The sequence below is a fragment of the Solanum verrucosum genome, unplaced genomic scaffold (assembly GCF_900185275.1).
Source record: "Solanum verrucosum unplaced genomic scaffold, falcon-dt-bn FXZP01000119.1, whole genome shotgun sequence".
In the NCBI taxonomy this organism is placed as follows: domain Eukaryota; kingdom Viridiplantae; phylum Streptophyta; class Magnoliopsida; order Solanales; family Solanaceae; genus Solanum; species Solanum verrucosum.
Window position 1 is genome coordinate 337925 of NW_026019935.1, and position 12597 is coordinate 350521.

General features: G+C 32.3%; 2 protein-coding genes across 2 annotated transcripts; both read left to right on the forward strand.

Moving 5' to 3' along the window:
• Positions 1 to 2607: 2607 nt before the first annotated feature.
• Positions 2608 to 5717, forward strand: LOC125835228 (putative late blight resistance protein homolog R1A-10). The gene is made up of 2 exons (XM_049514358.1): positions 2608 to 5587; positions 5678 to 5717. Exons 1-2 carry the CDS (start codon positions 2929 to 2931, stop codon positions 5686 to 5688), a joined length of 2670 nt encoding a protein of 889 aa, XP_049370315.1. The 5' UTR covers positions 2608 to 2928; the 3' UTR covers positions 5689 to 5717.
• A 4777-nt stretch (positions 5718 to 10494) lies between these two features.
• On the forward strand, positions 10495 to 11951 carry LOC125835395 (uncharacterized). Its single transcript, XM_049514518.1, has 3 exons — positions 10495 to 10614; positions 11067 to 11417; positions 11757 to 11951. Exons 1-3 carry the CDS (start codon positions 10495 to 10497, stop codon positions 11949 to 11951), a joined length of 666 nt encoding a protein of 221 aa, XP_049370475.1.
• The last annotated feature ends 646 nt before the right edge of the window (positions 11952 to 12597 follow it).

Sequence of the window (12597 nt, forward strand, 5' to 3'; positions counted from 1 at the left end):
TGCCGTTCCATGCGGTCCTAATTTACTAATCATGGTTATATTGGTGATCATTAGTTATGCAGCACATTGTCTAATTTCTCAACTTCCCTCAGATAGTTTGGTAGCAAGTAAATGTTCTCTTCTTGATCTGAAACCTCTGTCTTAAATTGCATGCTAACATTGTATTTATGTTTGTGATAGGATACTGTTCTTTTTATCATATTTACATGCAGTTTTACCTTTACTCATCCTTTGATATGGTACACATGGATGAAACAGGTAAGCTGGATAACGTAGTAGCGGAGACATGATTTTCACTGAGGGGTTCACCATCTGCTATTTAACATTAAAAAATATTTGTGACCTTGTATATTGTGTAATTTTATGACAAAGGGGGTTTGGATGAATCCCTTCCATCCCTCCAGTTCCGCCTAGTGATTGGGTCGGACATCCTGTCAAACTTTCTAGCATTGCACTTTCCTATTTCTATGTACTTTATATTCTCGCAATGTCCCAACTATTTGATGATTGAATCAATATTCACAACAAGGTGCAAAACTACATCAATAAATTTATAGGGAGACTGTTGATGGACCTCTTCACAATGTATATACAAGTTGAAGATCATATTCCTTCCTCAATTTGAATCAAAGATTTAATTGCCCTTATTACTTAACTCTTGTTCAATGGACATTATTTCCTCCTTATTTAGAGTGTGTTTAGAAATCACCTTAAAATTATCAACCTGCACATCCTAGTAATTACACAGTATAGCAGGTTTGTTATAATGTAATTACAGTGTAACTTTTAGCATCACGTAGTAAAAAACAAAAACTAAAATAGAAGTTAATTATCAAAAATAAAATTAAAGCTTTTTTTTTCCAGATGAATATGTAGATTCCTTTTGGAGAATAGAAAGCAAAAGCAAAAGAATAAGAAAGGATTGTATAGTGTTGCTCAAGTCAAACAGATGAGAACATTTTATATTGTGTGGGGTTGCTTAAAATTGACAAGTTGAAAGTGAAAGAGCAATTATTGATCATTTCTTTTCATCATTTGACTTCATCTTCTTCCCATTTCCCTTGCTGCTGCTTCTTTACAACATTATTTTGCTCTGCTAACACTTCTACAAATTCCTGTACTATTTTATTCTACTTTATTACAGCTTCCACTTGGTTTTTTCATTAGTGATCTTTTCCAGCTCAGTGACTGGTATGTTTATTCTGAATTTACAACTCTGAATATATATAAATTGATTGTTATTTTCTCCGTCTATCGGAACAACCTCTCTATCCCACGAAAGTAGGGACTAGGGACTATACTAGCTATGTTGTTGTTGATTGTTATTTTCTCTGTCTATCGAAACAACCTCTCTATATCACGAAGGTAGGGAATATACTAGCTATGTTATTGTTGATTGTTATTTTCTCTGTCTATCGGAACAACCTCTCTATATCACGAAGGTAGGGACTCTTATGTTGTTGTTGATTGTTATTTTTTCTGTCTATCGGAACAGCCTCTCTATAACACGAAAGTAGGGACTATACTAGCTATGTTGTTGTTGTTGATTGTTATTTTCTCTTTCTATTGGAACAGCCTCTCTATCCTACAAAGGTAGGAACTATACTAGCTATGTTGTTGTTGCTTGTTGTTTTCTTTGTCTATCGTAACAGCCTCTGTATCCCACGAAGGTAGCGATTATGCTAGCTATGTTGTTGTTGATTGTTGTTTTCTCTGTTGCTATTTCTGGAGTGTTTGGACTTTTTTAACTGATAGAATATAGTTGCTTGCGGTCATCAGAAAAAATAATATTAGTTGCTTGCTGTTTTGGGTTTTTAAGAAGTATGGTCATCCTTCGGAATCTGAACTCTTATAATCACTTGAGCTTTTGGGTGAAGCTTCTGTGTTCTGCTTAAGAAATGTTTTTTTTAAAGAAACCATACTTGTATATTTGTATTTGGTTTTGGTTTGACTTTGGAGAGCTAATTGATCTGTGAAAAAGTTTTGGAAACTATTCATGAGGACATTTACTTTAGGTTTTTTTTTTTATATACTTTGTATGTTGTTGCTGTCGTATTTGCTTTAAGTGCATTTTTTACAAAGAAAATCTGATTTTAGTTTGTTATTGGTTTCTGGAAAAGCATTTTTGATTTAATTTCCTACAATCAAAACAAAAGTTTTGAAGTGTATTTCTCTTTTTCTTCCCCATATTTTTTCTAATCAAAGGGGCTAGTGCTACTAATAAATGAAAACAAATATAGTCACAAAGAGAAGATACCTATAGAATTTAGACTGCATCGAGTGTGGTAAGATGGATGAGAATCTTTCTATCCTTAAGAAGAGGTTACGGGTTCTAGTCTTGATAATGGATAAACTCCTGGTGTAGAGCCTTCACCCTTTGGTGGCACTAAGGGTCCAAAGGTGGGTTCAAGAGTTTGAGCATGAATTCGAGTTATTTAAACCAGTGAGTTTCGGATGTCAGGTGGTTAGAAGTTCTTTTTTTTCTTCTTTTTTTTGATAAAAGTTAAAGTTGTATTCTTCAGCATTAAGGGTATGCTGGCTACCTCCAAAAAGTTACAAGCTGAAACCATAATTACATAGATCCTAGGAAATCTACCAACTGTTCTCTCTTTTTTTCTTTTGCTTTTAGCTGTTTGATTTTTCGACTTCTCTTCCTCATCAAGAGTCCACAGTAAATGCCAGTATCGCAGATTTGGACTTTGGACTTGTGTGTAATTACATCATTGGAAATATTTAACTTGTGTCATCATAAATTTACTACATTTATGCAAGTTAATTTCCTATTTCTTTATTCCTTTTTGTCTTTACCCTTCTGTTTTCTCTAACAAAAATCAGTCTAAATGGAACATTTGCAGGGTCAATTTAAGCACAACGTAGAATAATTTCATACAAATTAAAAAATCAATCTGTGGGAGGGTAGAAGAGGAAATGGCTCATACTGCCGTCGTATCTCTTCAACAAAAACTGCAGGAAATGCTGAAAGGTGACAATTCTCGTTACCCTGCATTACGTCAAGCAATCAGTTCCTGGCATGCATTTTTGGAGGACTCTTTGTCAATTAGAAATGCTCCAGAAGAAGTGGAACATTTGGAAAAGCAGGTTAAATGTATGGCAACTGAACTTCTAGGTAGCATCGACTTATATGAATTGAAAAAGAGTAGAACTGGTTTCTATCCAAAAAGTTGGGAAGAGTTCCAGAAAGAGGTAGTGACTGCAGGTTCCAATAGCATAAAGGCATATTTGATGAAGGTTATGAATGCTCGAAATGATAATGATGCTCTACCAACATTGGATACCGTGGAGAGTGATTCAGAATGCAGTCCCCATCTCCAAGCTACTGTGTTAGACCTTGATAATGACTTAATGACTGTCAAATTTCGGCTTATAGGGCCTCCTTCAAAGCTAGATGTCGTCTCAATTGTTGGCATGAGAGGGATTGGCAAAACGACTCTTGCTAGAAAAGTTTATGATGATATTTACATGGAGCATCACTTCTACATTCGTGCTTGGATTACTGTATCTCAAATGCATCAACATAGAGAAATGTTGTTGGGCATTTTGCGGTGTTTTTCACTGGTCAATGATAACACCTACCTAAAAAGTACGGAGCAATTGGCAGAACAAGTTTACAAAAGTTTAAAAGGAAGGAGATATCTCATTGCAATGGATGATGTGTGGGACACCACTGCATGGGATGTCGTGAAAAGATCTTTTCCAGATGATAAAAATGGAAGCCGTGTCATACTTACTAGTCGGCTAGCAAATGTTGGTATCTATGCTAGCTCAGGCAGCCCTCCTCATTACATGCAGTGCCTAAGTATGGACCACAGCTTGAAGTTGTTCAACTTAAAGGTGTTTGGAATGGAGACTTGCCCCCTTGAACTGGAGAAAGCTACAAAGCAAATTGTCGAGAAATGTCAAGGACTACCACTAGCAATAGTTGTGGTGGCTGGATTTTGTTCCAAGATCAGCAAGATGGAAAATTGTTGGGAAGACGTAGCACATAAAATTGGTATGATTGTGAGTAGGGAAACAGAAGAATGCATGGACTTACTTGCCTTGAGTTATAAACATTTGCCACATCACTTGAAACCATGCTTCCTATATATGGGAGCCTTTCCAAAAGACTTTGAGATTAGTGTTTCAAGACTAATCAAGCTATGGATTGCAGCAGAATTTCTAGAACACACATTTGAAATGGACTTCGAAGAAGTTGCTGAGGGATACCTAAAAGATCTTATAGATAGAAGTCTAATTATGGTTAAGAAAAGGACCTCAAGTGGCAAAGTCAAAACATGTGAGGTTCATGATCTGTTGCATGATTTAATCATACGAGAAGCATGGAAGGAGAGATCAATCTACTTTACTAAATCAAATGTGATTCTTTCTCCATCAGTGGCATCTTTTGAGCATCGCATCATTTTCAATTTTCACAGAGTCCCATTGACACGTTTAGAGATCATTTATGATCAACCTTCACTTCCTCATGCAACTTCCTTTCTTTGTTTTGGAAGAGATGGAACTCCTGGATCCTGTTCTCAGGTTGATTCGTTTATCACCTTTACTAACTTCACATGGTTAACAGTTTTGGATATATGTTTTCAGCCATTTGACCATCTACCATGTGAAATATGGCAACTATCTTCATTAAGGTATCTTGCCCTTGCCAGTTTTACTGTGCTCCCTCCATCAATATGCAATCTTAGGTATCTTCAGACACTAATTCGTTACAGTCACCAGGCTAGTATTTGTTTGCCGGCAGAGATATGGGAGATTAAACAATTAAGGCATCTCTCTTTCAGGAAATGTTGCTACTTTCCTAACATTCAATCTGAACAAAAAGATTATCCGGGCAAGTCTAGTCACTCTAATCTTCCATTAACCAGGCTGCCAACCTTTTCTTATCATCCGGGTGAGTTCAGTCGCTCTAATCTTTCATTAACCAAGCTGCAAACCCTCTCTTACATTACCTTTGGTAGTATTAAAAGCCGCATCTTCAAAGGCATGCCCAAACTGAAGAAGTTAGGAATTCGTGAAAGTGAAGAAGAGCGCTTGACTGCTAAACATATGTCTGAGGAACTCAAGAAGCTGGTTCTGTTGGAGAAACTTGAAACACTCAAGTGTTTCTTTATCAAACCATGGATACTGAAACAATGTGATGTTTTCCCACCAACCCTCAAGAAATTGACGTTGCGGGGGTGCCAACTTCCATGGAACCAAATGACAATACTGTGCATGTTACCCAAACTTGAGGTGCTTAAGCTCAAGGATTATGCTTTCCAAGGATCAGAATGGGAGTCAACTGACGAACGTTTTCAACAGCTAAAATTCCTACTGTTGGATGGGACTGATCTTATCGACTGGATAGTCAGTTCTATTCAATTCCCTAAGCTTGAGAGTCTTGTTCTGAAGAACTGTTATTGCCTCTCTGAGATTCCTGATGATGTAGCGGAAATACCTACATTGCAGTTCATTGAATTGTATCACTGTAGCCCTTCTGCTGATGCCTCTGCAAATAGGATTCAAGAAGAACAACATAGCATGGGAAATGACGATCTTGTGGTGCGAATCCACAAATTTTATAACTGTAAGTTTTACATGCATTCGTTGAATCAATGCGTATACCATCCTATTTTGTTCTATCTAAACCATAGTATATTTCCGCATTCTGTTGCAGCTGAAACTTAAGGTCTGCGTTCATTTCACCTCAACAAGCAGCTAATGCAAAGGTTTCAACTTGTAAACTTCTAATTCTTTTGTGATTGCTGAGGAAATCAAGATTTATTTAGGTTGTATTAAGGATACAAAACCTTTTTTTGTCCCAGGAATGATTCATCAACTTGAATTTCTTTTGGGATGTTAATATTGTGCATATTGCATACAATGACGGACTTTGATTTGTTGCACTTGAGTTGAGGGTCGTTCAAAAAAAGTCTATCTGTCTACATGAGGTAGGGATAAGGTTTGCGTGCACTCTACCCTCCTCATATCTTACCTTTGGAATTACATTGGATATGTTGTTGGTGGAAAATAGAGTGTAGATATGACGGCTGCCTACAGGCGGTAGGGCAGAGTGGGTGGCATTGCTTTGCAGCCAATCTTTCTAATTGTGGGTGGGCTGGGTTTAGAGAGAGTGAAATTCATTGCTATCTCGTAAGAACGTTGAGACCATAGTATATTATACGAAAACATCATTTTCTTTGTAGTGTTGTCACACAGTTGTCCGCATAAAAGAGCAACTTGCTCTGTAGAGTTGTCACACACGAAAACCCCACTGCCAACCAGATAGCCAGGCAAATCAAAGTAAAATGAGATTATTCTGAAATACATATTGAATGCTAAGATTACACATTAATTTTTTGGTAGTAGATCCATAATAAAAAAGTGTTTGTGATTGTTTCAGAAGAAATAAAGCAAAAATATGGTAGAGTTGGGACAATTATTGTATGAGATCTACTCAATGCTAAGATCGATATGAACATCATGATCAGTTGTCTCATAATAAAACAATCATTGCTAATACTTTTTTCTCGATTCCTTCCAAAATTACCATAGCTTGGAAAAACAAAAGATAAGAAGACCCTATGAAGAATATGATAAAAAAAAATCATAATAGAGTCTTACCACAATGATCAAATTAATTATCTTCATAATTACTAGATTACCTAATATAAATAAATAAAAAGTACTATTTTATAAAATTCCAAAAGAATAGCATCTTATAAAAATCACACCAACTTTAATTTATGCATGACGCAAATTAATAAAAGTAATAATACCAAGTAGGGTGTGCATCGGTTGGTTCAGTTTGATTTTATGTTTTACTGGTTTGGTTTATTGATTTTTTATTTTTAAATACGTTAAATCAATAACCAAATTAATAAGATATTTTTTTATCGATTTTGGTCCTTAACGATTCGGTTTTCGATTTAACCAATAAGAAAATGCTTATAAAACAAATTCATGACTTCTCCAATAATTTGACGCTACAAGACAATGATGTAACTTTACAAACACTCATAAAATTGAAATAATAATAGCTAACATGAAAAGAATTATACAAGTGTAACACAAAGAGAAATTAAGAGGAATATGGTTCTTACTTTAGTTTTTAACATTTTTGATAATGTGAAGTTTTGAACTCAAAGTCACCGTGAAGTGTGAATTGAAGGCTAAAGGGCAATGCAATAACCAGGAAGGTATTGACTATTTTAATATTATGTAGGGATAAAATAGTAAATTACTACAATTTTAATGAGTAATCGATTTACCCAATAACTCAATATTAAAAAATTGAAATCACCAATAACCCGATATTTTTTATATATAAAATCACTATCATTTTTTAATTCGATTTATTGATCGGTTCAATTTTTAAGCATCCCTGATAACAACATTAGATGGATGTTCACAAAAAAATAAAATAGAATCAAATCAAATTAAATATGAAAAATCAAACTTAATTAATTTGTTTGATTTAAACATTTAAAAATTATTTTAGAGTACTTTTTAAGAGAAAAGTCAACCCAAATCAAATTGTGAACACACCCCTTATGTTGAGTATATGATTGGAGCAAAATAATTTTTTTCTTTATTCTTACACTTGAAAAAGGTTAATTTTGTCTTACATGAGACAAAATGTAGTAATTTAATCTATTGATAAGGTTTTTTCAACAAATGTCCAAAATTTCCCTTTACTTGGCCCTCAAGTCATAAGTTTTTTCAACAAATGTCCAACTTCTCTAGATATATATATTGAAACAAAAGTTTTATCTTATTTGCTCTTGCCTCCAATAAGAAAAATATGATCCCATTCAATTCGTTTAAGTTTGGATATATATATTAATGATTTACTCATTTGTTAACTCAATCTATTATAATTTGTTCAATTTAGCCTATTATGTTTGGTTGATGTATAGCTTAAGTAAATAAAAGACTATTTATAGCTAAATTCTAGGGAGTGTCATTCGTGAATCTTTCCCTCATAAAGTTCGTGCAAGTTTAATAACTTCAATTACATAGCTATTTAATGTCCAACGTTGTTGACCTATTTTTCTTGCCACGTATCGCTTCCTGATTCGACCATGGACCCAACACATATGCTATTTTCAAACCCCACACCCTCACCTAATTATCTTTTGGCTATGACTTTTTAATCCTCTTTTAGGTCTTTAATTATTTATTCTCATGTACATGTTTAACAAACATTATAGGTGTATGTATCAATCTTTCCGTAAGTCCATAGTCGTTGTTATCGAAATTGGATGCTTTTACATTTGAGCGTTATAACAAGGGGATTTAGTTTTCCTCCCTCGGTTCTTTTTACTTGTCACATTTTAATTTATGAGTCAATTTAATTAATTTTTGAAACTAAATAAAATTCAAAAAATTATTTTAATATTTTAAATTTTGATGTTTGAAAACTGTGTGAGAAATACTATAAGTTGCAATTCTTCTCATATTAATATAATGAAAAAAAATGCATCTTAAAATTTTGGTCCACTATTAGAATTTATAGGCAGGTTTTTCCTAGCGCAAATCAATGAGAAAATTGTGCTATAAAACACATTTTTTCCACTCCATTCTCATCAAACCAGCTCACTGAAAAAGCGTACGTTGAGAAACATATTCCTATTGAATACTGGGAATAACCACTAAACATTTTTTTCGTTTCTCACCGATCCAATCAAATTGTATCTATTGGAATAGCCATGGAACATTTTTTCATGGGGAAATTTCAATGAAAAAATAGTGACTTCTTAATAATGGTCGAAGTTCAGGTTATTTGATGACTCTTGGAAAGCGAAATGTGACAAGTAAAAAGGAAAAAAGAGAGTTGGCGTCAATCTTTTATTGTAAATTTGTAATTCGTTGTATAAGTAAGTTTGATTTAAGAGTAAGAAAGATGATGTATTTAAACTTCTATTTCATGGACTATATTAAATTATGTTTTTTGTATAATCGAGAGGAATTTTCGTGTCGATCATAGGAAAAAAAAACTCGGTTACTCATCTTGAATCAAATTGGAGTAAGAATATATCTAACCTATTGAAAATGGCTCAAAAATATCCCTATTCCATATTCTTTTAATTTAAAAATGTCCTCCACTTTTATTTTTGGTTAAAAAATGTCCCTCTTTCCACTTTTTGATCTAAAAATACGCTAAAACCAAAATTTAATTGAATTGAATTCTTTTACTAATTAGTTAATTCTTTTATTTATTCTAAAAGAAAACATTTTATTTATTTAAATTCTTAATATTAGCTCATCCCGAGATATTTAAGCCTAACAATATTTGAAATAAAAAAAACACATTTATGTTACGTTGTAAAACTTTTTAGTAACAAGAGAGTAAAGAAAAATGACAAAATCTTGCTAATTAATTTACTCATAGACTTACCTACTTGTCCTCAACACAAAAGAAAATAGCATTTTACTGATTCAAATTTTAATATTATCTTATCTCAGATTTAGAAAATTAATTGTGTGAAAGGAAATTTTTTCTTTTTTTATTGATAATTTTTTAAATAATAAAAAAAATTGATAGTGAGAACTAAAAACATTAGTTGAACTTTTAGAAAATATGACAACCGATCTAATAATATTTTTTGTCTGATTATCTCTCACTAATAATAATGGAAGTAGCTAATTGAAATTCCTAAAGTATTCAATAATTTAATTCACGTGCTATAAATATATTTCAACAATGTCAGCTCTTTAATGGAACAAAAAACTAGAGAAACGTACATGTGTTTCAACTTTTACACGTCAACTCCACAAATAGTAAATTTAATTATTACACTCAATTAGTAAGATCTTATTCTCCAGTCTTTATTACTAAAAATGTTTATTTGTTTGTGTATTTTTTATTATTTTATTATCGTTATTTTTCTTTCATTACTCTTCTTTGTTACAATAATAGGAAACATAATCGAAGAAGAAATAATTTAATGACTTTGAGGTGTCGACTTTTTTTAAAGAGATATTGCTCGTATATAGATTGAAAAAAACACAAGCAATATTTCCTTCGGAATATAACAAAACTCATGTTTAATATACATGTATATCGATTTTTCTTACACTACTTCAGGAGAATTCTTATATTTATAGAACTTAAGAGATGACTTTTCAGAATAATAATGTTCTTTCATGAACAAATGTGTCCATTCAATTTAATACCTTTATATCATGTATTACAAACTAACATTTTTTTTCAGTTGAGGATCTATCGGAAATATATAGCCTCTACTTTACAAAGGTTGGGGTAAGCTCTTTGCGTACATCCTATCCCTATATATCCTAATATGATTTTTGGGATTATACTAAGTATGTTATTAATGTTTTCTCATCATGAATGATGTCCCAAAGGGGAACCAACCTGCCTAGGTGGTATATAAAGAACATTTTAGGCAAAAAGTTTCAAAAAATGGTAGTGGTAATACTCAACAAAAAGAAATGAAAAGTTATAACCTAAAGTCTAAATTAGGTCAAAAAATGGAAAAGAAATATGTGGAGAAAAATAGAAGGAATTATATGAAGAATCTCTGTAATCAACTTCATTCCATGCTCCCTACTACTCATTCCTCTACTTCCAATAAGGATAGTTCTTTTAAAGTTTTTAGTATTAAACTTATTATGTTTTTAAAATTTTTGAAAGTGCAACGGATTCATCGATAAAAACATAAAGATCAAATATTAGATCTGAACCTATAATTAATATTACAATGAATTGATTAGTAGTAACTGATCAAATGTTTTTTCAAAAGTTGAATCCATTAAATTTAAATTTTGAATCTGTTTGCGTACATCCAATTATTCTCCTTTTCCCATATTACCTGCTCTTGGCAAAAACATTTTTTGCATGCATGGAGCGCCCGGTGGAGTAGATAGTGTAAAAGGTATTCGGTAGAATTCAATAGCTTTGGTTTAAAATTTTGTATTTGTTTTACAAGTTCTTATTTTGGAACCTAACTACACTCGAAAAAATTATAGAATTCAGAGCTCATAAACTTCAAACTCCTGAATCGGTATTTGTTCTTCTAATACAAATTTGAGTATTGTTGCAGAAAACAACAATGACAGTGACAGATCAAATAGATGCAGCAGTGAATTACATAGAAAACTTGAAAATGAATTTGGAGGTGAACAATAAGCACTTGGAAGAATTGAAAATGGGCCTAAAGAGGGCCCAATCACTCAATCCAACTAATGAGCCCCGCCCAAGCACCAAGTCACCACTTCAGATTGAATTCCATCAAATGGGCCCAAACATGGTCATGGTTTTAATAACTAGCCTTAATAATATAGCCACTTTTAATAACATCATTCGATTATGCCATGAGGAAGGTGTTGAAGTTGTGTCTACAAGCTTTCAACTCAATGGAAACTCTACACTGCAAATTTCTCATGAAACTAAGGTAATGATTCTAAGGTTATGTTTGATAATGATGGAAAAGTTGAAGTTTGGACATGAATCGGTTGATATTTGACAAAAAAATAAATAGTATTTGTAATGTTAGGGTCGATGGGAAGTTAAACATAATACTTATATATTTTTTTCTTTCTTGAAAACTTAAATGTTAGGGGGCTACTAACATGTCCAAAATTGTATATAGAAGCATTTTTCTACATCGTTTTTCGGTTAGAAGAACTACGTATACCAAATCGTCTTTCAAACTTTCATAATACTTATCTCAACTAGTTGTATTCCAAACTCAAACTAAAACTAACATTTTAATATTATTTGATTTATTTAGGTGGAGATGATCAACATAAATTCAAGAATGGAATTTAAAGCTACAACTTTGTATGATAAGATGAAGGAATTGATTTATGGAGCAACTTGCAGCAATATTGATATGGAAGGTTCCCAAATACATTTATGGGACTATATAATTGAATTTGATGAATTGGAGGTATTACCAATTACTCCAAAGTCAAAATCCAAGTAATTACATGCAAAATGTTGAAGAAACTCCTAGCTTTTTGTGGGACTAAAATAGCTTCTCTTATTCAAGATGGAAACAATTGAGATGTGTAAAATTTCATTTTTTTAGTTTAATATCTTAGATATTCATACATATGAGTGTTTGATATCAGCTTCAATCCTTCGATTTTCTATTCCAATAAGAAGTTCTCTTTGCTTTGTTTTAATTGTCAATAATTAGTAAAAAAAATTTACTAGGAGTAATAATATTTCTTCTATTTTCATTTATATGATATAATTAAAATTTCAATTGTGTTATGTAAATTGAAGCAGAAGGAGTAGGGCCAGGGAGTACTATTATTGAACAGTGATCTAGATATGTGCCAATATCATTTGACTTTGGCAACCTTTTAATGGTATTATATTCTAAAAAGGAATATATTTTTTAAAAAAAAAAATCATAATCGTACAAATAATTATAACTCAATTTCTCACCCATATTACATGACCGGACAAGCTCATTGGAAAAACTCATAATGGAAAAGGGATTCTCATTGAAATATGGAAAAGCTTCGTAGTTTTATTTTTTGTGTAAAAATATTATTATTATTTTCTCACTAATCTAATTAAAATATTTATGAGACTAATACTGAATATTTTTCAATGGAAAT

Bases quoted from the DNA above. Each gene is read 5' to 3' on its own strand.
- LOC125835228 (XM_049514358.1), top strand. From the start codon at position 2,929: ATGGCTCATACTGCCGTCGTATCTCTTCAACAAAAACTGCAGGAAATG.
- LOC125835395 (XM_049514518.1), top strand. From the start codon at position 10,495: ATGGAAAAGAAATATGTGGAGAAAAATAGAAGGAATTATATGAAGAAT. The intron at 10,615-11,066 runs GTTTTTAGTATT...GTATTGTTGCAG, and splicing joins ATAAGGATAGTTCTTTTAAA to AAAACAACAATGACAGTGAC. The intron at 11,418-11,756 runs GTAATGATTCTA...TGATTTATTTAG, and splicing joins AAATTTCTCATGAAACTAAG to GTGGAGATGATCAACATAAA.